Genomic DNA, 26,322 nt, shown 5'->3' with positions numbered 1-26,322 from the left:
CTATATTATATTGGCCTTTTTATTATGTATATTTCTTGAGAAGAATTACTTTAGTCTCTCGTCGCTCAAAGTCTCAGTATAAGCTTTTTTGCAGAGGATTCTCTATCCAGCGCAGCATGAAAGGGGAGAAAATGAGAAAAAGAGAAAGCTAATGAAAATGGCCCGATCCAGGTAAAAATTTCCCAGTAGGATACAAATGTCAAAGGGCACCTGCTAAATATATATCATTTTGGCATCAATTGTCGGTAATAAATCCCAGAGACAGATGTTCATCCCTCTCTCGCTCCCCGAGCTCTGATCTATTGCACAATACCAACAAAATGGACATTGGGATTATTACTTATTTCTTGGAGCATTTTTCCAAAGTGGAAAAATAGAAAAGTGACCAGTGGACACGGGTGGACATTTCCATGCCGCTCGCTCGGGTGAAAGGTATCATCAACAAATGGAGAGGATGACGACGAACAAGAAGATGATGGGAGAAAGTGGAACAGCAACAGCAGTGCAGCAATCATGTCACTAATTTTACTCAATAAGCGGTCCTAGTAAAAATAAGTATTTTAAGACTCCCCACGAGCAATAAGCCCATAGTTTGGTGGTGAAAGAACAGGAAACGTCAAGCGTCTATCACCACCACTTGCGTCATGTCATGTCTCTTGAATGAAGCTTCCGCGATAAAACATCTCATTAGTCTTCTTTCTTTGGTCAGAATATTTCTTGTCGCGCATTCTGACAAAATTTTATTCATCCACACGTCACATCACGTTGCCGGGCTGCTCCGGCTCAATAGAACAAGTACGTATTATGACAAATTCTGGAGACATTTCTAAATTGAGACTTTGCAGATTTGCGTCTTCTTTTTCGCAAATAGCCTCAGTTGGTATAGAACTTAGGCCATACAACTTTCCGAGAAAAGGTCACGAGAAGGAGGAGGAGATGGATTAATTTGCACAATAGGCGAGCAGCCCAGAGTGAACAACCGTTGCGACAGAGAAAGGGAAAGAACCCTGGAGGAAGAATTATACGAATGTACGCAAACATATTTATTCTCATGTAATAAATACTTGAAAGTTATCCCTGGTTATTCTTAGAAAATTGGAAGCTGAGTAAATTGGATCTTTTCTTTATGTATTTACAAAGAAAATAATATACGCTTGCCTGGTAACCGAGCAAGTTGCTGGACAGCAATCTGGTGGTGGTGGAGGTAATGTGTAGTTCTCTGAAAATCTCAAGTTGCCTCTTTCTCTTGTGGTGAAAGCACACGTGATTTGTATTACATTGACATGCATCGATAACGATGGATCAAGATTGATTATTTGTACATCCTCCTCCTCCTCCTCTGCGTCTACCTGCGCCTATCCAATAAGCACCTTTGGCTTTTTATTCGTCTTATTCCTGAGCCGGCTTGGGCTTTGTCAGGACTTCTGAGAAGTAGAAAGAAAGGCGAAAATAGAGAGCGAGGTTGTGACTCGGCAGTCAATTCGAGAATTGCAAACCTGATCACGCAGAGATGAAGAAGAAGAAGGTGGGACTGGCTGCTTTCTTGCTGTTCGTATAATTAAAAAACGTGGATGGATGGCAAGAAGTGCCAAAGAACTCGTATGGGCTGAGTGACGGTGCGGCGTTTACATGCTGTGAAAGAATACTGGATCAATTTGGTGGTGGTGGTGGTGTGCTGGGACACAAAGAAAGAAAAGAAAGTCGGGGAGATGAGGAGAGGAATTGTTTTTTTGTTTGGCCAACAAATATCTGTATTATATTGCGGCACGAATTTAGTCCTTCATGTCGGTGATTGTGTTGGAGGTGGTGGTGAGGTCGAGGCGAGGCTAGCATTTCGCGAAATTGGGGACGAAACCGAGTACCGCTCTTTTGTAACAAAAAAAAGTCTTAGAAAATATGTGTGGATGGAAGGACGAGGCGAAGTGGACTAAAAATAGGAGATGGATGGATGTGCAAATGTTGCATGGTTCATTAAGTGGTTCCCCACTCTGGGATACTTTCTCCTCTGCAGGGACACAAATCAATACCGCCATTGAGCGAAGGAGAAAGTGGTGGACCAAAAACCTAAAAGCCAATAAGTCCGGGCAACACTCTGTGTAGTTGCATTAATATAGTTAGGTATGCATGCATACAAAGTACACACTTTGAGTGGGTGACAGGTTTTTTGTGCATGACGATGGTTGTGGTATAGAAATTGGGATCTACGCTACCGGTCTATGCAACAAATGTGGAGATTAGTAAACATTTGCCAAAATAGATTTGATTTGCAATTTATTTATGAAAAATGTATTTATATTTGTCTAGAAAAATGGTCAATATCTGAATATAATAATATATAGTGACAGTGGTAGGGTACACTCTAAGAATTAATTTATATGTCAGATATTGTGTTGTTGTAGTTAATTGAAGCTCGTAAGTAAGTATGCTGACTATGTGTACGTATGTTTTGAATCATTTTAATCATAGGAGAGGCACAAATGACCACATCCAACGGGACACTCTTGGTGCTTGGTGAACCATTGTCGCAGATGGCTTACGTGACCACCATGACCGCATCCCTGGCACCAAGACATCAGACCTGCAACGCTTACGTGACACACTGCGCATCGTGCAACCGTTTTTCTGCATCTATGTATGTACATTTATAAAGGAATTTGATTAGCAAAATGGCCAAAAATGAGTTATTTATATAAAAAGCGTATATAACATTTTTTATATTTACTTATCACAATAGTTGCCAGCCTTTTGTGTCAATGGCTTTGCACACTTTCCGCAGCTAATGAGGTATGTTGTACTTTCCTGGGACATGGCTCCAAGGACTCCGGAATGTTTTACCACGCCAGCAGCATAAGTCCACAAGCGATTTCGTTGCAAAAAATCTACGTAGGCGTAACACCAAGCTTCTAAAGTCTGTGCCTTTATCGGCAACTTGTACACCTTTGACAGTACAATCCATACACAAACTGCAGTCTGAACATCTCCTATAAAACCATGCACCAAGTGAATTAGAACATGAATGTGCTTATTATTTAAATTTTCATAATTTACCATCTTTGGCATGATGTTCTAAAGCCTTCATCAACGGTCCGGAAAAGTCAAATGGAGGGACAGGTTGAAATGGTGCAATTTTGAGCTGACTTGTGCGATTTTCAATTGCGACAGTTTCCAAAGCTTCTTCATTATCTCTTGAGGAACAATCTTCCAAGTGTATTGGAGGCGAGGACCCTTCTCTTAATTCATGCCGGTGTTGAAAGGCCTCAGCTGGTAGAATGGGCCAGTCCTCTTGTACTTGAAAATCATACGTCGGAGCGGTTGGCATAAACAGATTTTGAGTGACATGAAGTCCTGAGGCAATCTCGGCTAGGATGTCCTGCTTTTCTGCTTCAGAACTTGAATTGTTGTTAATATCCTCATCGGATAGGTTATGATCTTCATGATCATCTTTTGGAGGAGTATTTGATATTGGGTCGATTGGTTTCTTTACTAATTCTGCTTTCAAGTCTGATGTTGACAGACTCTGGACGAAGAGCTTGGATATTTCCCAGACCAAAGCAGCCTAAATTTGAACAAATTCAGCATGATCAAGTATTTGAACGTAGTAAACAAATAACGTTTGCAAATAACAATATTAGCTCAAATACCTGAGGCCGTTTGGCAGACATTGCAAGCTGAGCATTCTTTTCGCAAACTTCTTTTACACTTTTCCCAGTCAAGGAGTATCTATTAAACAATTTATTTCGATTAATACATTTCATCATATTGCTCTAAAGTAAAAACTATCTGAAAGAGATAATTTAAGTACTTTTGCGCCAAATCGACACTTGATCCCTCTCGAAGTAGGCGACCAACTTCATACGTAAAGAACAGACTTTGAGCCATGTGGAATTCTTCCTCGCGGGTGGTTGTCTTACGGCTAAAAGTTACATACATATGTTTCCAGTTAAGAAAAATAAGTTATGGTATTAGAAGAATGTGATATCTTGACATCTAAAGGTCATACTTAAAAATCTGAAATTTAGGAACAGGTGCTGATGATTCGCCTCCTCCGAGTCCTGATCTATCAGTTACTGCTTGCGCAACTTCTCCTCGACGAATATTGATGGCCAACGCCTGAGGAATTGCTCTAGAAGCGGGACGAGAAGCGTCCCTAAAAACATGTTGCCAAACCATACAATCCTACAAAATACAACAAATAGTACATTACTTTAATAGTTAATGGTACAACATAGTTTGATGGTGAGTATGCTACCTTAGCCGTAGATAAAAGTACGTGAGGGCTACTTTTCCAAACTATTCCTGTTGCAACGTCCCTGCAAAATTAAATAATCAGTTTCTTAATTCAACTATCAAACATATAATTGTACCAAAATAATCATACTTGTGTTTCTCAAAGGCGGCAAAGGGGACGAAGGGGCGACGCACGTCCCACACGCAAACACTAGTGTCGACAACAAGGGAGGTGCTCCCAATGTGATTTTTTCTTCCAGGTCTCCATTTTATTCGACCTACTGACGCCACGGTTTGAATGGTATGATCCAATGTTGCCACACTGCAAAAATCAAATGTCAGTTGCTCAGAATTAAAATTTTTCAATATCCATTGCATACCTGCCAATAGTCCAGACTTTGATTGCACGGTCCCGTCCCCCAGTTGCAAGAACGTTAGAGTTTTCCGGATGCCAATCACACGCTATATTAATTATAAATTGGATCAAGTTATATAGATATAGAATGTAAAAAATTATGAAATAAAAATATTACAACTTACTGAAAACAGGTCCCGAATGTGCAGTGAAAGTCAAATACGGTCGCTCTGTTCCTTTTCTAAGATCCCAAAGCTGCACAGAACCATTTTCGCTAACTGAAGTAAAGCACGTTGTACTCTTCGGAAGGAATTGAATATCTCTGACACTTTCAGAGTTACTGCTTAAGAACAAGGAAAAGGATAAATTTATTTAGAAATAATTAAGTTCTAAAAAATATGTTAAATGATGATATGGTAATATAATAAGCATAATAATAGCATATGTATACCTCTTGAAAGTCAATTTTGAGTCTTTACCCCGTAAATCAAAGCACTTTACAGTTCCATCTTGACTTCCGGATAAAAGCATAAAGGGGTCCGTGGGATGAAACAAGACCTTAAATAGTCCGTTTTATGTGTTAAAATTGCATGTGCGTCCGTACATAAATAAATTGTAATCCTTCCAAATATATAATATGCATTTTACTTTGTGAACCGTTCGTTGATGATCCGGAAACACAAATTCTTGTTTGGCTCTCGTATTTTTCGACAAATTCCACAATACGACAGCCCCATTTGTAGCTCCAGTGGCAATCATAGTTTCGTCCAAAGGATTCCATGCGACATCGTTGCAAGAATAATTCAAATTCAAATTCTTTCCAACTCGGAGATTTAGAATTTCCACAAAGCATTCCTCCTCCACTGCTAAGATTTTGAATACTAGAAATCCGCACAAATCAATCAATTTTGAAGTACTTAAAAATACATATGCACATTAATACGTTGTCAATTTATATATCTAACAAGCGTAATATGCAGCCTATATTCTCATTAATTAAAGCAATGTTTGTACCATTTCTTCCTGCCACGACGACCCTGGAGTTATCTTTCGACAAGGCTAACGCATTTGCTGGACCATCGCCAAGAGCAAAGCTCATTGAACGATTTGTGTAATCTTTTTGCATGATTATGACTCCTTTTTAACTTATATTTAAATTTTCAACCAACTATTTCTTCATATGTATTACATTTTCATAATCACAATTATTGAATAATTCGGCCACATATATGTAAAACTATGCTGATTTTTGTCAACTTTCATGTAGCGTTTACGGTAACTTTATAATTCTAACTATTTTCTGTTGTTTAGTCCTTAAACAATTAATTCTATCCGGCATATGTCTTTGTAAACTTAACAACAACCCACCACAATTAACTTTAACGTTAATTATCGTCATTTTTGTGAACACCATTCCTACTACTTTCACCACTAATCAAGACAATATATATATCTATATATTTAAGATGGGATGACACTAATGATGGAATTTAACGTATGTAAAAGGCCTTGTTGCAGGCCCTTTCTCACTGTTATACTCGGTATAAAAACATTAATTTTTTAGATTACGATTACACGTGTAAGTCCACATTTATCGTTAGTAGCGTGCGTATTTCACATTCAATCCAAATAACCTTGATTCTCACGATTCAGTTCAACAAACTTTTTATCACTGGAAACATTAAACTATTTGCTGTAATGAGTATTTTCATCCGCCGTGTACTTGCAACTTATGACTTGGGAATGTGTTAACAAGGCGTTATGTAATGTAAATGCGTTGTTTTGTTTTGTTCATTCAAATATTTTTATTTTCAGGAAGTGTTTGCGCTTTCTTTAAGCGCAATACAAGTTCAGTACAACGTCAATTCTTCTCGCAAAGAACTGCCGTGGCGGTAACATGTCGAAGTCGGTAGTGATTTTGTATTGAAAGAAGGATGAAGAATGTTCGTTCGTGGGGATAAGAAATAAAAAATGGTCGAATATCAGTTAATTGTTGTTTGTGATTGTTTTGTTAGTGCGGATAAGATAACATTTTGATAATTTGGAAATAAAGACGGAAGTAAACATGTGCAGTTGTATGTAATAAATAGCAAAGCAGAAGATATAATGTGTGTTTCATTTGTGAAAGTTTGTAAATAAAAATTTTAGTTAAAGTTAAATGTAAGTTTTGGTCGCTGATTGTTCTTTTAAGTTATAAATTCAAATGCATCAATCTTAAAATGTATACACACTATCTTCTTGGTTTCTTTTCTTTACATGAGTCAATAATAAAATGTGTTAACAAGATGAACTGTTATTTCTGATCTTTTAATTATTTTCATCTTTAGGAATGACATTGTCCATTGCCACCACACATATTACTGAGCGACTAATCAAGTTAATTGCAACTTGCCCAAAGATAGATAAAAATGTATGTTTATATTTGATTACACACTCATTGAATTGATTGCTTGTGTTGTTATACACTATTTATATTTATGTTTTTACAGAGAAACAAGGATCGAAATGTTTTTAAGTGACCGACTATTGACAAGGGGTCGACTCCCGATAAGCTCCTTTCTATGTTTCATTGGGGGATTTAGCATGGGTTCGTGGCTTACTCTATTTCATCAACTTCAGTTGGAACGTGACCTGGACCAAGAAGACTTCTCTGCTCACACCCACCAACCTCTCCTCCTCCTCGCCATCCTTATCATCTCTGCACCAAACAACTTTGATCGTCGCAACACTCTCAGATCAACCTGGCTCAAACTAAACCCAGACTACACAAAAGTCAAGCATTTCTTCGTGGTGGGGAACGAAGGTCTTAATCCAGATGTACAGCAAAAACTTAAAAGAGAACAAACAGTGGCTGGCGACTTACTCATCCTGCCTGACCTCGTCGACTCATATGACAATCTGACATTGAAATTGAGTCAAGGGCTGTCCCACCTGAGTATAGCCTACCCGTTTAAATATGTGCTCAAATGTGATGACGACTCGTTTGCGCGAGTAGACGTTATCACAACTCAATTATTGGCCAGAAAAAAGGACGTTGGAGCTGGTCAAGAGGCAGATACGTGTTTGTACTGGGGCTTTTTTGACGGAAGAGCACGAGTCCAGAAGAAGGGGAAATGGAAGGAGGACGACTATGAGCTTTGTGACCTCTATATACCCTACGCCCTAGGAGGGGGCTATATTCTGAGCAAGAAATGTACCGACTTTATAGTAAAGAATCAAGCTATGCTGAGGCCATTTCGAAATGAAGACGTTTCAGTGGGAACGTGGCTAGCGCCCATCATTAATGAGAAAAAGTAGGTTCATGCATTTGAATACGATGCATGCATAGGTTGTGATGTGACTAATAATGATCTTTATATTTGCAGACATGATGTTCAATTCGACACAGAGTTTGAGTCTCGAGGATGCAACAATGCGCACATTGTTCAGCACAAGATAAGTCAAGTTGAAATGGTGGGACGCTACAAACAACTAATTTCTAGTGGAACCCTTTGCACAAATGAAACTCGTCGTCGTCCGTTTTATCAGTATGATTGGAATCTGCCACCATCTAAATGTTGTCAGCGGGACCCCTTAAATTCTGCCTAAGACTGTGCACATGCAATTATCTCGACTTATTCCTCATGTCAAGTCCGCCAATTTAAGGTTAATATATATGGCACCCCGAGAGAAATAGGGTCTAGCCCACCTCAATTTCGATAAAGATATTCAGCCAAATGGAAATGGTATCTGTAAAATTAGATACATATCATGCGACCAACACCTGGCATTCCAAAGACCCTGGACATTTCTCTTGATGCAAAATTCTCATCATTTACCTTTGAATATTATGATTGCATTGTGTGGATAATGGTTGTTTTGACTAATAGTCAGTTAATGACTCTACTCTTCCAACAAAAAACTATACACAATCACATTTCCAAGAACTTCTTCGCCTCACAATTTATATCCTGGCGAGTACGGCTTCCAATCAAAGTATATCAACTTAGCTACCTACCTACCTACGATTTTTACCTAGTCAAACTCGATCGCACTTTTATGCACAACCAAATGTAAACATCTACATAATGGGATTTTTGTTATGTTTCATTTCATAAACTAAGTTAGTCACATGACAAAATGAATGCGATGTAAGAAACGCAATATAAAGATGATAATGTATGTACGTAGATTAATTTATAATAGTAATAAATATAGCTTACTTACCCTCTTCCATTGTGACGGCGAAAGGATGACGTCGACGTGCTCTCTAATATTCCTAGATTTGCGATTTGCCACTCTGCCTCGCCAACATCAAATTATCATCGGTACTGACAGTTCCGCTTAATTAGTATTATTGTGGAAAATGACAATTAAAAATGAATGTCTTATCAACAGCAATAAAGGAAATTATTTGCAAAAAAGTATTATCTTGTTGTTTTCTCTGACTTTGAAAAATCTGCACAATTTACGAAATGTAATATGTAATGAATGATCTCAAGTCTCGTTTTAAGTCATTACTTTTTATCACCCATCCTCAGCACGAGTTGATTGGTGGGTGCAAATAAAAATATTTTCAACAGACGCCGTCTATGATAAGTAATAGTTGGTGTCAAGTTATTCCTTGTTGTGGACCATCTCTAAAATTATTATTGCTGCTCTCGTCCGTCGCCTCCAGTCAGTTAGTGAAGTCCATCGGATGATGTAAGTTTGCCACGAGGCCGGCTCTCTCAAAAGTCCCAAATAAAGTTAAAAAATGGTCAGGAAACCCCTATGCTTCATATCAAACACCTTAATTTATTGACCGCTGTTTAAGTAATCATTTTATTTATTTTAATACTTTTTAACTTAATTTACTTATTAATGAATTGACACACGGTGGTTCCGAATAACTGGAATGCATAAAATAAGAGACCCTTCACCAGAACCTCGGGTTTACATAATACAGACCGAAAGGAAGTTTTTTTTAGAAATATGTAAATGTATAAAGAATATCATATCGGGAAGGAATCGGTCAGAATTTTTCCTTCGCTTGCAAACATTTCTTATGAAAACTTATCAATACTTGGAATTAATTAGGCCACGTTTAGTTTGAGAAATCTAGTTATGTGACACCTTCATAAAAATTGTTTCGCCTTTATTACCGAAACCTATGAAACGCCTGTTTAGTACCTAAATATATTGAAAAAATTAATGAATGGTGCAGGTGTCGGCTTACCGTTTAAGTTAGTTAAAACAAAGACATGTTTGTAAACTTAATGAGTATTAGATTTCATTGGAATTGGTGTAATGAGTTGCCAAAAATCGATACTATTGAATTAGGATGGGCAGAAAATATCGAAAATCAAAGCCAGTGCTAAAAAAATGAATAGAATACTGACCCTGGTTTTGATATGCATGAATCCTGTGCATGTCAGGAGTTTGGACTGGTTAAGGGCTAAATAAAGTAATTTAAGACATTTTCATTCATGATCTTTGTGCCAAATTAGTGCTGAGGTCGTGTTGTTGAGATCATTCGTATCACATAATTTCCAAATATTCATGGGTTATTTGACGCACTTTGTGTGTTACATTAGGTCAACAGGAAAGTGAATCAACGCCATGACTCAAACTGTATTCATCCCGGTAGTAGCAGCAGCAATATGCTTAATGGCGTGTCGTTGTCACATATTTCAAATCTTTATTGAGAGAAAGAGTCATTAAGATGGCCAACTGAACCACTGTTGAAATTTGACGCTCTGTTGATTTCTTGGTACAGAGATCTTCCTTTGCATTGTATACCTTGCTTTAGCTTTTAAGAAAAAATGTATTGTGTTACGTATGGATTTAGCATGAATAAGTGTTCTCGGATCACATTTTTTAAAATGAAAGACATTGTCAAGCGACTAATTTTAAGGCTCCGATGTGATCAAGCAAGTTTCCAGAATATTTACTTGGGATAGATTACTTATGTTCAGCAAAGGAAATAAATAAGACGATATATGCACATATTACAATTTGTAGCAGTTCTATATGTATTTTATATAAATTATATGCCATTCTTTATTGTAAATTTTGCATGTATGTAAATATAGCTTAAAATTGACACAGTCGAAGATTGCTCTTATATTACCAGGTTAACTAGGTAATTGAACTCATGTATGTAATATGTAGTCAAATGCATATGTATTTGGATCATGCACCACAACTTTTTTTCAAGCTAGCTGATATTTATAGCGTATTAAAACTTACAACAGCAAAGTGTTTGGCCATTCTCTTGGTAAATAATTCGTAGTTAAAGACAAAAATCTCTCGAAACGGCCTAACACGATTTATTGCCCATTCAAAGACTAAGTTGGGGTTTTAAAGTGTGATCACGTCGCATAAAGGATTCAATCCGAAATCGGTGACAAGATTTCAGCACCAGCACCAGCACTTTCAGATCTGTTGTGGTTCAGTTCATTTTGTTGGAGAACATCCCCTCACGATGAGCATTTAGGGATCAACTCTTGCACATTCAATACATTCTCTCACAATCTGTCCTCTCTGCTAAATAAGTGAGTCGCCGTTTCCACAAACGTACGTACTTTTACTGATTTAGTTGGGAAGGATTTTACCCTTTGGAAGGAATTACAAGTCTTCTTTCTTTCTAAGAGAAAAAGAAATAGGAGAGAAAGAGATATTTTGTCAACAATTTCTTTCCTGGCTCATATTACCCCCGGACAAATACATACATTCGGAAAAATATCTCGTCTTCTTATTAGCATTAGATGCGTCTTATTTACATAATACCGACTAGTTAGAAGAAACCCTGTTTTGAAAACAATTTTCAAATAATACATTTTTCTTAGGTAGTTATACACAGGTATTAAAGCAGACATCACTTCCGTTGCGGACAATAAGACTGAGATTTTATTTATTACGCCGCTTTGCATAATAATTATTAATTAGTCCTACCATTTTTTACCGTGGAATTTGTGGGTTGCTTAATTGGAGGAGGAGTGAAAGGCTTAATTGGCAGTGACATTACGCAAGGAATGAGAAGAAGGTGTTGTTCTCCGTGCCGGGAAGGAGGGTGTGGGGGTGCAAAGTAGAAACGGCGAGTGTTACATTAGAAAATCATATTGTGGGCCGACCACTAATTTACGCCGCAACAATCACTGCCCTCGATTCGAATACAGAAATTAGACGAACATCTACACCCTCCTAACGAACTGACGATGAGAAGACCATCAAGTGACTATCTACATACCTCGTACTCTTACTGACCACCGATCTGGCTCTCTCTCTCTCTCTCCGCGAATTGCTACCAATGCTACTTACATTCATTTTATTACCATACTCGCAGAGAGAGACAGAGGAGAAGAGGATAAGAGATGGGGCATGCAAATTGTGATCAGTCCACTGCAGGGCACGGTCCGAGAAAGAGTTAAGTCAACTTCGACTTGAAACTGAATCAGTACCGCACTATCGAAAAAAAACGCTCCTTAGAAAAAAAAGTGGTCGGCCAGTCAGTTAGTCCGTCACTGTTATTACGCGACGACGACGACGACGACGACGCGTCTCTCGGGGAGACTCCTTGACTGAACAAGTGAGACTAAAAGTTTTGAAGTGTAAAAGACGTATATTTTCACTCGAGACTGATTGAGTACAACAATCACAAAATATTTATAGTTTAGAGCTAAATAAATAAAATAAACATCTAAAAGTGTCCCAGAGTTTGGAGAGAAGGATTAAATGAAACAAGTAAACTTATTGGATTGACACTTAATCGCAAAACAACCATTTTGTCCACGTTCTCTGTGACATGAGGATTCTGCTGCTACCTATTTAAATTTATTTGTCCCCATTCAATAAATAAGCATTGTTGTACAAACTTTGAACTTGTGGAACGGCTGAGAGTATAAATTATACTCTGTTTTGAAAACAGTGAGACGTTTAAAAATATTTTCGGTCGTTTAATAGCTCAATAAAAACTGGATTACGCTATTTAATGTGCACGTGGCCGAAAAGATAATATCGAAAAATAACAATAATAATAATATTAATAATAATAACGTGATCAAAATTCTGGGAGCAGAAATGAGTGCTGTCGCTGATCCGGGAGAAATTATCGATTGTAATCAACAGCGTTCACCGTTGGTTTCGGTAAAGAAAAACTTTGATTAATTTCATAAACATAAATTTTTTTCGTCATAAATATTTCATAAATAGTGGTCATTGATGCATCAAAGAAATCATATTATGCAAATATTTGTTACCGATTTTACAAATCAAGGAAAATATGCTGCATCTTCTTAATACATAAATATTTGAGGTAGGGTGAGATTGGATCGGTCGTTTTGTGCTGCTGATCGTACCCTATTCTCAAGAAGCACTGTTGCTGCTGAGCTAGGAAATTCTAAACCTTCTTGAAATTGTTCAGTAATACAATCACGACGACATAGTAAAGGTTGCATCGTCATTTGTTACGACGATTTGACATTTTCTACATAAATGATGAAACGTAATCCTAAACTCGTCTCAATTTCCCCGTCCCCTGTTACCTGACTCACTCTACGTATTTACTTATGCTTTACACCCTACCAAACCAAAGTAATTATTTTTTGTGCTCAATATACAATTAAATTTGCATGAATGCGCATGAACCCTGCTCTAATTATTATTATACCGGCATGCTGTAATGAAACACTAATTTAATTGCAAATTTACAATGCGACATAATTTTTAGAGGCATGAGAAGTTGATTCGTAACAAATAGTTAGTTTTTCTTAATGAAAATTAGCTTCATAATGAATAATTTTTCTAATGCCAAATTTTGAAAAGGGGATTGAAGTGAGCAACTGCAACATCCTTTCGGAAACTTCCACCCCCGAATTTCACCTTTGCACGGGTCGTGGTGACGGCTGTAGCTTTGAATCTGAACAGCATCACGCCGCGAATTCAACTTCTAAAGAATTGCGACATTACGACATGAGCAGCCCCCAAGAAAGTTACGAGGGAGGCCAAGACGACGTAGAAGAAATGGGCGAAGATCATGAGAACGAAGAGCAATTGTGCTTGGACGAACGTTCAGAAGAGCACGATGATGATGACGATGATGAACTTGATGATTCAGCTTCTCCCGATGGAGACTTAGTAATTGAGGAGACACCAACGCTAGAAGAAGGTTATGATGAAGATGAAGATGATGATGATGATGACCATGATGACACCCACAGTGATCCAGTGGAAAATGCCTCCGAAGTAAAAACAGAGCTGGAGGAGGAAGAAGAAACCCGTAAAATAGACAACAACAACAGCACTAATAGTGGTGTTGCTGAATACCCGGGCACCGTCGTGAACGAAGAGGGTATTGCATATATCGCTGAACAAGAGGGTGGAACGACTCATGATGCGCCACACATCATGAGCGCCGAAAATGGCCAGTATCCTTACAGCTTTCGAGAATTTCGAGGTCATCAAGAAGAATATGGCGACGACGACGATGGTGGCGAGGCGATTGACTATTCAAATTCTGGAATTACTAGATCCACCGCTGCTGCTATTGTGACGACGAAGGCGACGCCGACAAAACATGTTCATTACGATGGCTTTCGTAGTCCAGGTAGAGACAGTCAACCCTCATCTGCTACGGATTCGGGGGATGAAGACTGTGAAGATGACTATGAGGAGGAGTTGGAAACTATTGCACGCAACTACCAAGCAGAACAAATGGCTTTGGCGAGAAGTCGGACGGCAGGAATAGCACGAATTAACCATGCGGGGGACGATGACGACGATGACGACGAGGAGGAAGATGAGGAAGAGGAGGAGGGAGGACAACCCCCTCCATTATATTTGTGCGAAGGGGGGAAATCAAACCACAGCAGCAACAGCGACGGACCAAATATGAATAAAGGTGACAAAAAGGTGAAAGCGGGGGATGAAAACGAAGAGACAGCTTCAACAGAGGAGACGGACACGGAAGAATGTGAGAAGCCGAAATCCTCAAATATGGAGATTGCCACTGGGGAAGGAGGATACCAGCAGCAACAATCACGACTTTTTCACGGCTCCTCTTCTGCAGCTGGATGTCACTTCCCTGAGGATCGCGTGGCATACATTATGGATCCTGCAGACGGTGGTCCGAAGCTTATCAGGTTCCATGAGTCGTACCCAGACTATGAGGATAAGCTCCCCGACTCGTACCACCATCAGGCAGGGGGCGAGAGGGGAGATTTAGAATATCAACACCAGTTCCAGGGTCACCCAATAATATTCGGTGGTCACACGAGCAACTATGTTAACCAAGCAGGTAAGAACTAACACCTACATAAAACACCCCTTTGCTTTTGTTCCTAATTACTCATACTCATAGATCCGTTCCTACTTTTATATGCATGCGCATTGAAGAATGTTGAATGTTTTATGTGCATGATGATATTTTTTTATAATAATAACAGTGTAACAGTAACATTGCATCCTTTTGAAAGCTTGCATAATGAGACCAAGCAAACTGGTAAACTATTTAGTAAAAACAAGAAATGATCAGAAAAGTGTCTGTGTTTATTATCATGAGTAAAGCATTGCCTCAATTAATCAAAAATTACAAAGAAAAATCCGCAAAAATCTACATACATTCGCATGAGTCGTAAACACAATTTAAAACGAGGAAATCGAAGAATAAAAAAGTAGATGTTGAGATATCGGGATGATGATGATGGGAGTACCTTTCGTTCTGATTGGGCGAGTGGGATGTGAGAAGGGTAGGTCTTTGTAGGATGGAAGGAAGGTAGGTTTCTGCGCCGACTAACAGGCAGGTACTAACTTCCTGATGCCAAGTTATTCTTCGAACTGACTAGAATTTCTTTCCGTTATTAAGTAGAAAGAAATAACATTATTCTCGAACATGTATATTTTACATGGATGGAATTACCATTAGTTTGGCACATTGCATTGGACGAAGGAAAATATTTGTGTTTTTTGCGTCGCCCATTATTGCAGCATAGAAAGAAAGATAAAACAACAACTAATCTCTTTGGATAGCAAATGCATCCTGCAATTTTCATGCTGATTAATGTATAGTTATATTTTTTTCGAAAACTTGGTGAGAAAAATGGCGAATGTATATCTTCCTTGATTCAGTGTATGCAGATAATATGAGCCAAGTTATATCTTTCGAATACACAATATGTCCTCAACCTGGATGGTTTTTTAATCAAAAGTGAGTTCGATTCGTCACTGTTTCAGTAGCGTTATCGAGTTGTAGTAACGTTGTTAGTTATAGTGGAAAAAGATCGACTTTTGACATTGGAGGCCTATTGTGACTCGAGATGAGTCTTTTCCTTACTAAACTTGTCCATTAAGGGTGACATCGGATACGATACCCAAATCGATACTACTACTGCTACCCTTTCTCTATCAACAAACCTGAAACTGAAGGAAGTTTCACCGTACCATTAATTTCCATTTCTTTTTCGTATTTGGTTGCTTGTTATCAGTAGCTCTCAAAAAATTGTGCCCTCACCTCACTCCCTGCGACACACTTCTTTTGGCTAGAGTTTCTCAGGCTCAGTTTACAAGTAAAAGAGTCTTGTTAGCTAAAATATACATGTATAAAGTATCATCATAAAATTTTACAAAAAGATTAACAAGTGCGAAAGTGCATAAGCGGGTAGAACAATAGTGTTCATAGACCAAATTTATGCATATTTTGCAACTTCATAGAGAACTGCTGGCTAGCATGTGTATCTCCAAATGCACCCAATTTTTTTCATAATTCACAATGAGATAATGTCAATTATTTGACCACGTGTGTGCATAGGTGGCTATTGGTGTTTAGAAGAAGGGTCCAACTCCACCCTCCACATTGAGCGAGAAGAGGTCGTAGTTTCCGAACCACGTCGGGCTCTACTCCAAGGAGAAAGCAGTGAAAGCGAAAACTCCAACGGCGTCCAGGCCCCGTTTCTGGGAGCAGCAACTGCCCATAAAGGTGAAGATGGTGACATTAACGGCAATTTTTATCCCCACAACGGTCTACTGAGGGAAACGACTCTCATTCCCCCAAGGATAAAAAAAGAGTCCATTGTCACCACGATTATCGGCGAGAGGGAGAAAGGCAACCTCGCCACGCTTTCTCAATACCTTGACGACGAGGAGAACAACGCATCTGGATTGGACAGCGAGGAAGGCAACGTTCCTCTTCCCTTGACCAGTCCCTCATCTTCCTCCCCCAATTCTCCAACCAAGCTGACCATCAGCAGTAGCAGCAGTGCCCCTTTGCTCTCTGCATCTGCAGTCGTGCAGCAAACGACGGCTGGAGAGTTTGGACTCAACTCTCCCCCAGCCGCTGGGCTTTTCCAAGAAGGGTACATTGACCCAGTTCCAAGTGCTCCACCAGATCCGTACTTTGACAACATGAACATGAATATGCCCATTTCTTGCTTCAAGTCTTACTTTCCCCTAAAATCGGAGAAGATCTTGGACCCTTCCCCATATCATCATGGTCCAACTGGCTCCCCACTAGATTCCCAGTTTCATCAACATTCATCCGACAATTCACCACACCACCACCATCACCACCACCATCAGCACCAACAACTGAGTACTTGCCAGCAGCAGGAAGGGTTAGGTCAGCACACATTGTCTCATCATCCATTGTCCCAGCATCCCGATATCTTCAAGTCGTACACACATCTGATCCCTGAACGGCTCCCGGTTTTTAATAGTGAAGACATGAAAGGAAAGTACAATCATCATCCACACCACCACCCACCACACCACTCGCCACCCAACCATTCAAGTTATACCCATCTTCATGGACATCTTCACTATGGGGGACACTCTCTGAGTCGTCCTCCTCACTCGTCGTTTAGTCACCATGGTCCAGACTTGCCCGGAGATGATGGAGATGACGGAGATGATGCTATGAACGAGGATGACCGACATCACGAGGGAGGTAGTGGTGATCATGAGATTAGCCGAGGAGGAGGAGGAAGAGGAAATCAGATCGTAGGTAGTCACGACCACACGTCCGTCGACACGAGCTGTGAAAGCCCAGAAGAAGGTGTCGGAATAACGAAAACCATTGTGGCGTATGGAATGTCTCGCGCATTGGTAACGTCAATAAAAAATAGTTCATCAACGTCTGCATCAGATCCTGGGAACAACTTGGAGAAGGGAAGCGGTGGTCCCATGGACATTGTATCAATGGCAATGTCCAGTTCTCACGCCAACTCTGATTCTGATGGGTCAACTCCTCCCCGATCCAGCAGTGTAAGTCAGCAAGACTCCCCATTTGCTTCCATTCATGGTGGTGGAAGTGGTGGCCACAATAACTACAACGCCAAAGATTCGAAGTCCAACTCGTCAAATGCGCCATCAGGTGCGAGTACCAATTCACCAAATTCCAACGGCGACATGTCAGACCCATCGGCAAAACCTCCGTATTCCTACGTTGCCCTCATAACCATGGCGATCAAAGACAGTCCCAACCAGAAAGCTACCCTCTCCGAAATTTACAACTACATTAGCAGAAAATTCCCATACTTTGAGAACGGCAATAAAAAGGGGTAAGTTCTCATAAGCTATGATTCTCCATCACTTTTATCACTAATTTAACTTACTCTCTACCCGTTTAGCTGGCAAAACAGCATTCGTCACAATTTAAGGTTGGTCTATTTTCTAAATAGAAATTAAAATGAATTAATTTGTTAAAGTAAAAATATTTAATGATGGATGGGTTATCTTTTTTTCAGTTTAAACGAGTGGTAAGTGCTCCTATGGGCTTAATAAGTGTTGTAAAAGGGTGGTGTACTTATATTTCTTGTTATACATAGTTTCCTGAAGGTCCCACGTGCAGGGGGTGGAGAGCGAAAAGGAAACGATTGGACTCTGGGTAAGTTGTATTTTTTTGCAAAATAAGTACAGTAGAATGCATACAGCTTTAGGGGTGGTACGTACATACATATGTACATAGGATATTATGTACGTGTGTGTAGTTAGCTAGTAAAGAAATATTTAAATGAAGGAGGAAGGAAGACGAGGAGAAATAAAGAACCAAGGCAATGTATATGCCCGTTTATTTGCCGACATTAGTGCAACCCAAAATAAACTGGGGTGTTAGGTTTGTCATTTGCCAGCTATAAATCTGTCATCAGATAATTCAGATTGTCAACCTAGTACATAGCGCACATCCTCGTCATTTATTCTATCTCATCCTAATTTGTCTCTCCCAAATGTAATGCTACCATGCGCTTTCGTGTAGGATGATGTCAGATGGGAGGTTGATTTATACACGAGAAATTAATATTTAACGTGGTGGTTTTAACTAATAAAGTAATTTCTGCAGCTCCCGATTGTGGCGAAATGTTTGAAAATGGAAACTATCGTCGAAGGAAACGCATGAAGCAGAGACAACTTTCCAGGTTTCCTCCGTATTCCAAAAGCTTCCTGGCCGACCACTTCAACTCTCTCCATGTCCCCAGCAATTTCATCGGAGCTCCGGGCTACCGAGGGTGAGATTGAGATTTGATACTGCATTTCTTCAAGTTAACATAGATGTGATGCTGATGGGGATGAACATTAGTTGCTTTCTCCTGTATTTTCTTCGTTGGCAAACAAAATACGCCAACTTTTGAGCTTTTTCTCTCCACCTCATTAGAGAGGTTAGTTGTCGATAATAGGATCCCTACCTTTTCCTAGTTTCGTGCCAGGGTATACACGCGTACTTGAGTATAAAAAGGGAATAATTGAGTTGGTGAGTATGTATCAGTTTCAGCTTGGCTTGTTAAAATGCTCACCGTGCTCAGAGCTAATTGACCATGAAATGAGTGAAGGATTCATTCTCGTAAACAGCAAATTGTCAATTTACCCCCTTGTTTTAAATGCCATTGTTTTCAGCCCAATTAGTTTCATGACAAAGAAAAAAGAGTCTTTGCACGTGTATACGCATGGGTTCAAGTTATTGGTGTGATCTAGGATTGCAATGTATGTATGAACTAAATTACACCATAATTTATATCAAAATTAAGGTCTACGCCGTGGGGACTATCTGGTATGCAAGGGTCCCCTCAGTTTCCGTATTCCTCGTCTGGGGGAGGAGTCACTAGGACGCCGATTGGAAGTCAAGGGTTGGCGTACTCCCATATTGCTGGCCAGGTATGCAATTTACATTTTACCTCATCTCTTAAATTTCACCAGAGTTAAGAAATCTAAAAAAAAACAGTAATTTGCGTTGACAGTAATTTCTAATCAAGTAGTAAATCATTGAGTGAATTTTGCATTTTTTGACCATTTTTTTAATGTTTGCGGTGCACTCGTACTGATCGTTTTTTTCTGTCAAGTCGTAACTTTAAATTTTAACCTAGTTGCAGAGTCCCTTCAGCCCCAATGTTCCCTCATCTGTGAATTCCTACAACCAGTTTGGAAGTGGAGGCAGCTATGGTCCCCCACCATGCAGTGCATCCTCAATGTACAACTACTGGACATCAGCAGAATCCAAGAAAAATATTTAGTAAACCTGACAACTTTCTCTCTCTTTTTCTCTTCCAGTCGTGGCCGAGATTACTACATATTTTCTTCATTAGAGTATACTACCTACCTACCTACCTACCTACCTACCTACCTACACACATGCATACATACTACCTCTCAGAAAGCTGGTTAAAGCACAATTCCAAAGCACAGCATTTTTTTAGAACTCTGAACAATCATGTTCTCAATGTGCCCCATTGCCAGAAGACTTCGCATAGGATGATTTAGTGTCAATTACCCACCCATCAATTTCCTAACTTAATTCACACCTCCGTCATGAAATGCCAACAATGCACGAAAACATTTTTATTTTGAGATTGTATGTCAAGTTTTTAAATTAATGTTTATTTTTTAAGACTTTATGTCATATTCTTTACTTCAGATGATTCCTTTGAGAATTTATGCCAAACTTATTGATTTTCACTTTGCGTTTTAAGGTAAGGCAAAGAATTCGGAGTTCTGCGTAGTGGGGGCGGTTTCGGTGCATTGTTGGGATTTCATGTGCGAATTGATGGCGGGGTATAATTGATAGGTGTAAAAATGCACAATACCTAACACACAGCTTTCTCCAATCGTGTCATGCTTTCTTACAATGTTGTTGGTTGATTGGTTTGGTCATAATAGGAGTCGTCCTCATCAACACTTATTCATCAATCAATCAATCAATCAAGGCAAGAATTGAGGGCTGAGTTTACATTGTGGAAATTGAAGAAAGCATTGTTTGTGATTAATTGTGTGACTGGCCACTGTTCGGACCAATGAAATTAGAGTAGGACAATGCAGGATAATCACCCAGCAACCTCACCTCAGAGAAAAGGTTACTCACATTTGACACCCTTTTCCTCCTCCCAACCTTGTTCGTTGTGACCTTTCGTCTACGGTTCTAAATACGTACGCTGCTGCTGCTGCTGCCGTTATTCATCGACGTCTGTCATCCATCCCCATACTCCCACTTTGTGCACGAATATATATAAATATGCTGAGAGGCTGTAATAGTGAATGTTAAAGTCCAAATCTAATCTGGGTCACCAATAGTATAATTAATTAATGATAAATCAAGTAGGAAGTGTCACAAGTATTGTTGCATCTCTCTCTAAACTATACGTTTCCTGTTCCATCATAATAATAAGAATGTTAAACCATGTCACGTGGAATAGGACGGGAATGTAAAGGTCATTTCCTATATGCATGTTGTTACGCAGGCATGCCAATGTACTTAAAAAATCATAAAAGCTACTTATTACATATGTGGGAATGGAGGAGGGTGGAATGCAATTTGGAACAATTTTATGCTTTTATTTGTATTTGTTGTATGGTTCCTTCGTCCCCGGTGACAGATTTTATATAGATTTAGTAAGTCCTAGTTTACACAAGATTATCACTTTTGCTCAGAACGTTTCCAAACAGTTGATTCAGGAAAAATTACAAAAGTAATTAATGTGAAAAGGTATACGTAAAATGCATTCGAACAATCAATTTAAAGACGTGAAGAAAAGGGTATACTATTTACAAAATGTTTTATTATGATTATTTTGTGCAATCATCGTAACTTTATGTATAACTAAATAATAAGTATGTTGTTAACTAAATAATTGGGGCATTTAATATTGTGGTGGGCGTTGCACAAGAATGAATTTGTATTTATTTATTTTCTTTGTGGTTAACAGATTCATTATTTATGCTTCTATTTTTACCAAATGGAAGTAAAATTATTTCATATTTTGAATATTTCATTTATTAGATTATAGTAATCATTACTTTTGGTATTAATTACGAAATTACTTGTATGTACATACAGTGATCTACTATGTAGGTACGTGGCACTTAAATATATTTAATCATTATTTTGCAATTACGAAAATATCTACCTAAATTATTATAAAGTCAAGTTGTAACAAACTCGTGAAATCATTTAGGTTACAAATAAAGCCTGTGCGTTGGGTTTTTTCTCGTTATTTAGTATTTGTAGCTGTAGTTTAAATTAACCTAAAGAATCTCTTAATATGATACGTTGAAATCTTTTGTATTATACCATTTCCACTTAAATTTTCGGCTACAGACTATAATTACTACATTGTAATGTGTTGAGTTGTTGGTGGATTAGCGACAAAAAATGTGGTTGAAAATAAACGTGCTGAATGTTCAAAGTGTGAAGTGTTGATGGTTCATTTTCTTGTGTCAATGGTGCCTCATTCAAGATGCTCTTTAGGCATTCAACTTTTTCCTTTTTGCATTCTTGCTTCCGAAAACAAGGCTGCATTTGCATTTGCATTGCAATAGTTGAGAATCTCAACTTGAGATCGCACATAAATATGTACATACATTTAGGCAACATGTACATGTTGTGGGTTGAAGGAAAGGTTGATCCCATGGTTTAACTTTGCATGAATCGGAACTTGCAGCATAAAATCATGATCATCGTCAATATAAAGCAAGGGAACAAACCAAGGTCACAGAATTATTTTTATACATGAATTAAAAAAGTAGCAAAACTTTTAAATCATCCTTTAATAAATTGCATATATAAACACGCCAAGAAAACACCCGGAAATGTACACAATTTTAAGTAAATGCAACCGTCATTTACAATAAAAATTCCCCACGCAGGCCTTTAATGTACTGGCATGTACAGAATTTGTGACAACCACTCAAAGAATTTGAACGTTGTGAAACCAGTGTCGTAAAGTTGGTCTGCTAATGAGGTTCATAAAGAAGGAGGGCAATTTCCAGTTTTCACAACAGAGCGGTTGATTTACTAAACTCTTCACCCGTATTTGTAAACTTGGATTTGTTCACACAAACATCTTGACGTTTGATGATGAGCCCAAAAGCTTCAATTATTAGTGACGTATCAAATAAGTCATTCCGTGTCAGTACTTTTGACATTCATTAGCATTATTATTATTCATTCTTCATCAAACAATAATAAAAAGGTCACGCTGCAATTAACCCGAACTTTGTCCAAGTCGTGAGAAAGGGGGTGATGACGACGTGGTGTGGATCATGCAGGCGTCAACTCGATGGGTGGAGAGAGAGAGGTGTGACGATTACATAGGTACGTGACAGCCGAAATTGTGGATTGCGGAAGTTCAACAGTGCTTTTTCATTGAAGGCGTAGGCAGGCAGGCAGAAGTACCAAGAACACAGAGGACAACCATCCAATGAACGATTTCCAAATTGAATTGCTATTCATTGTCTCCAACCAACGCAGGAAGGGTTGACCTGGATTTTAGGCGTGAATTTGATTGATTGGAGCATGCTCTCCTCGAAAATTTATGCATACGTACATATGTACGGACATTCTCCTTCGGGGGCGATTTTGTAATATGTGCGACGAATGTACATGTGTAATGTATGCATGTCGTGGTGCTTTTTATCCATTTCATACATACACTCTTTCACGTCGGAGTTCACACACAATTGTCAGCGGAATGATTTTTTGTTGGCAAGAGGCCAATTAGCATTATTGGGAGGGAGGTATGCAGCACAGAAGAGTCTGAACCTGGTTCAAGAAGTATGCAACATTTCTGCATTGTATTTCTTTCCGTTTCTTATCTCGGTAATAAAGCTCCAATGCTAAGGCAGTAATAAAATACCAGGAAATCATGGTCCAGAACTTGCCGGACTCAACTACGAATTTAGTTTGGCATAATTATGTGATTTTTTGTTTGTTTTTGATCTTGGAAATTTTCCTCTTCTTAGCATCCAGTGTAGTAAATAATATGAGTATCATAGCTTTCACAAAAATTATTAGTCATGTAAAAAATGAGCCAATAATTATGTACATAATTCCCTATAGACAATGGTTGAATAAGCAAATTGATTATTCGAAGGTTCAGTGTACATGTATGTAAGTAACTTCAGAACTTTGTACAAGTATGTACATATGAACCTATGTACAGATACATATGCACATCCATACATGTGACATACGTCAGTGATGATTTACCAAACGGGACACGCAGTAAGAACCAAGTATTCCACATTCAATTCCAAGAAAACGCAGAGACCAACATAATCAAAAGATCACAATTTGTGATTCACAGATGAAATAGAAATTTGCTGCGTCAACTGCGTCGATTATCAGCGTGTATCCCTCCTTTTGGATTGTGAATCCAAAGTAAAGTATTTGCAAACCTAGCAAAAGTACGAAAAAATTGTACAGCAATGAGACTGATGGTTTGACTCAGGAAATATATCGCTAGATTTGTAACTTAATGTTTTAAAAGCACGTGCATTATTTGGTACTCGACTTCTGTAATGCATATTATGTAGCGATGTACATACGGCATGCACAGATTTATGTAGATGTACGTACATTTGCATGTGCATGATAAAATTCATACAATAATGGTTGATACTTTATTTTTAAAAGCTGGCTGATTATAAGCGTAATATTTGTGCCGGCTCCTCATGCCCAAGCCATAAAATTCTATTTGACGTCTTCTACATGTAGTTACTGAGGGTGTTGAATTACTTCATTTATTCCATTGCCACATAGCCATAAAACAATGCTTTATTACTTGACTTGGGTATTTTGCCAGGGATTAATATGCATCCGTAAAATTTGCCCTGCTGAACTCTGAGTGACGATGAAACGACAAAGTGTCCAATTACATGTGTAAAAATGACAAGAATTGCAAAACTGCACATGCAGATGGATGGAGCCTGCTTATGGCTGCAGGTTTCAAAATATTCGAGAAAAATTACAGATTTTTAAATTAATAAGTAACAGTAATCAAAAGTTAATTTGAGAGGTAATACTAACAATAAGTTGATTTTTTGTGTACGTTAATTGGATGTACATTATTGCATGCATATTGCCGTGTAACATGTCAATTATCGGGTTGGATGGGATAACCTCGACGTCATACAATATTCAATTGCTTGCAAATGAGCACCGACTTTTAGAGGCAGGAGACTACATACTACTTACAGCAAAATTCAATTTGTAACATTTTAGCTTGACAACAATCAGTCCAAGGGTTCTCACATTACGCTCATGCTTTTTCCCATCTCAACGAAAAACAAAGTATCAGTTTCATGTTCGGTTTAAATGTTTCGTGAAATTGAGTGGGCCTACTCTCCCTCCTACCAAAACTATCTCTCTCAAAGACGCAAAGTCACTCCATTATTTTCGGAGGCGATGGCAAAGACAAATGTTTTGATTTCAGGCAGCAAAGTTCTCCATATTGCATTAAATAAAGTTTGTGTCGTTTTCAAACGTGGACTTTCACCGGTAGGCAGTACCGTACCAACAGTGGTATATGGTGGCAGCAAATACCAGGCCCGGGCTCGGTCGCTAGCTTTCCACTAGGTATAATGGACCTTTTGTCTATTGAAGATTAAAAAAAAGTTTTTGTTTAGATGTACCTAACATTAAACTGCTAGATATTATTTGTATTTCATGGGTAATTATTTTTGTATGAATTTGAGCAGACATACTGGACAATTTTTAATTTTAATAGCCTGACTTTCGAATCTTAAATTAATATGCAAAATCGTCATCTTAGCTGAACCTTCATGTTTTTTGGCAACTTGAAATGTGCCTTGCTAGGGAGCAAATTTACCATAAGCCAGGGACAAACTTTGGTATAAACTTAGGCCCCTTAATCGGCAATGCGACGACGCCAGAGGTCTCGCTCCGATTTTGACGAAACCACGATAATTATGTAACCTTAGACAAATAATTGAACACGTGTTTCAGGATTTTTCATAATGCTCAGCTTAAATGAAATTATGACGGAATCCGTGAGCGAGAATTTCTATTTTTACCGTGATATTTTCATGCGAGGGAGAAAAATACAGATTCTCGCATACTAATTCCATGCATGATAATTCGTTTAAGGTTAAAATGGGTCGGCATGAAGTGGTTTCCTCAAATTTTGACCCGACCAATTTTAAATTGCTCACGCACCCAAATAACCCGAACGGTAATTTTCATGTTCCTGAATGTTCGTGTTTTCGGTTGTGGAAGAAGTTTTGAATACATTGTCAGCCAAAGCAGGATTTTTCAAAACGTTGTTAATTTTAAAATTTTAACTCTATTTCAACAAGCAAGTAACATGTTTGCTAAAAAATTACCTCAATAAAATTATAAAAACTGTTTTTGGAAAAACTTTTAATGTTTGAAATTTTGATACTATTTCGAAATTTTGAAAAAATGTTACAGACCAGAAAATTTTTTTGAATTGTGGAAGTTTCTTAAACTCAATGTAATTCTGTGCAATAAAGTGCTTTCATTTTTTGAAATGGGGTAAAAATTT

General features: G+C 38.5%; 3 protein-coding genes across 5 annotated transcripts; 2 read left to right on the top strand and 1 right to left on the bottom strand.

Annotated features, from left to right (window-relative positions):
* Window positions 1–2,254: 2,254 nt before the first annotated feature.
* LOC110850765 (GATOR complex protein WDR24) lies at window positions 2,255–6,336 on the bottom strand. 2 transcript variants are annotated; one of them, XM_035852839.1, is made up of 13 exons: window positions 5,597–6,336; window positions 5,231–5,463; window positions 5,034–5,140; window positions 4,768–4,925; window positions 4,608–4,689; window positions 4,379–4,549; window positions 4,250–4,310; window positions 4,001–4,176; window positions 3,803–3,913; window positions 3,642–3,720; window positions 3,049–3,556; window positions 2,723–2,981; window positions 2,255–2,628 (listed from the first exon to the last, which is right to left on the bottom strand). In XM_035852839.1, exons 1-13 carry the CDS (start codon window positions 5,706–5,708, stop codon window positions 2,457–2,459), a joined length of 2,229 nt encoding a protein of 742 aa, XP_035708732.1. In that variant the 5' UTR covers window positions 5,709–6,336; the 3' UTR covers window positions 2,255–2,456. The 2 variants fall into 2 exon arrangements, with proteins under 2 accessions (XP_035708732.1, XP_021954003.1); XM_022098311.2 differs by having other exon boundaries at window positions 4,768–4,922.
* A 264-nt stretch (window positions 6,337–6,600) lies between these two features.
* Window positions 6,601–8,988, top strand: LOC110850766 (beta-1,3-galactosyltransferase 6). Of its 2 annotated transcripts, none has more exons than XM_022098313.2 (4): window positions 6,601–6,742; window positions 6,910–6,992; window positions 7,072–7,875; window positions 7,948–8,988. In XM_022098313.2, the coding sequence occupies exons 3-4, from the start codon at window positions 7,088–7,090 to the stop codon at window positions 8,168–8,170; spliced, it is 1,011 nt and encodes a 336-aa protein (XP_021954005.1). In that variant the 5' UTR covers window positions 6,601–6,742; window positions 6,910–6,992; window positions 7,072–7,087; the 3' UTR covers window positions 8,171–8,988. The 2 variants fall into 2 exon arrangements, with proteins under 2 accessions (XP_021954005.1, XP_035708733.1); XM_035852840.1 differs by having other exon boundaries at window positions 6,668–6,803.
* Window positions 8,989–13,348: 4,360 nt separating this feature from the next.
* LOC110850995 lies at window positions 13,349–22,203 on the top strand. The gene is made up of 8 exons (XM_022098616.2): window positions 13,349–14,837; window positions 16,347–18,093; window positions 18,163–18,192; window positions 18,280–18,291; window positions 18,361–18,419; window positions 18,873–19,038; window positions 19,555–19,681; window positions 19,891–22,203. The coding sequence occupies exons 1-8, from the start codon at window positions 13,349–13,351 to the stop codon at window positions 20,035–20,037; spliced, it is 3,777 nt and encodes a 1,258-aa protein (XP_021954308.2). The 3' UTR covers window positions 20,038–22,203.
* The last annotated feature ends 4,119 nt before the right edge of the window (window positions 22,204–26,322 follow it).

Source organism: Folsomia candida, unplaced genomic scaffold, assembly GCF_002217175.1.
Source record: "Folsomia candida strain VU population unplaced genomic scaffold, ASM221717v1 Fcan01_Sc006, whole genome shotgun sequence".
Taxonomy (NCBI): domain Eukaryota; kingdom Metazoa; phylum Arthropoda; class Collembola; order Entomobryomorpha; family Isotomidae; genus Folsomia; species Folsomia candida.
The sequence above is the reverse complement of the archived record's forward strand: the minus strand, read 5'-3'. Positions and strand labels throughout refer to the sequence as shown.

Coding starts and splice junctions, on each gene's coding strand:
- LOC110850765 (XM_035852839.1), bottom strand. CDS start 5,708: ATGCAAAAAGATTACACAAATCGTTCAATGAGCTTTGCTCTTGGCGAT. Junction 4,550..4,607: donor AAAGTCTGGACTATTGGCAG/GTATGCAATGGA, acceptor TGATTTTTGCAG/TGTGGCAACATTGGATCATA. Junction 2,982..3,048: donor AGAACATCATGCCAAAGATG/GTAAATTATGAA, acceptor ATGGTTTTATAG/GAGATGTTCAGACTGCAGTT.
- LOC110850766 (XM_022098313.2), top strand. CDS start 7,088: ATGTTTTTAAGTGACCGACTATTGACAAGGGGTCGACTCCCGATAAGC. Junction 7,876..7,947: donor CCCATCATTAATGAGAAAAA/GTAGGTTCATGC, acceptor TTATATTTGCAG/ACATGATGTTCAATTCGACA.
- LOC110850995 (XM_022098616.2), top strand. CDS start 13,349: ATGCCAAATTTTGAAAAGGGGATTGAAGTGAGCAACTGCAACATCCTT. Junction 18,420..18,872: donor AGGAAACGATTGGACTCTGG/GTAAGTTGTATT, acceptor TAATTTCTGCAG/CTCCCGATTGTGGCGAAATG. Junction 19,682..19,890: donor ACTCCCATATTGCTGGCCAG/GTATGCAATTTA, acceptor ATTTTAACCTAG/TTGCAGAGTCCCTTCAGCCC.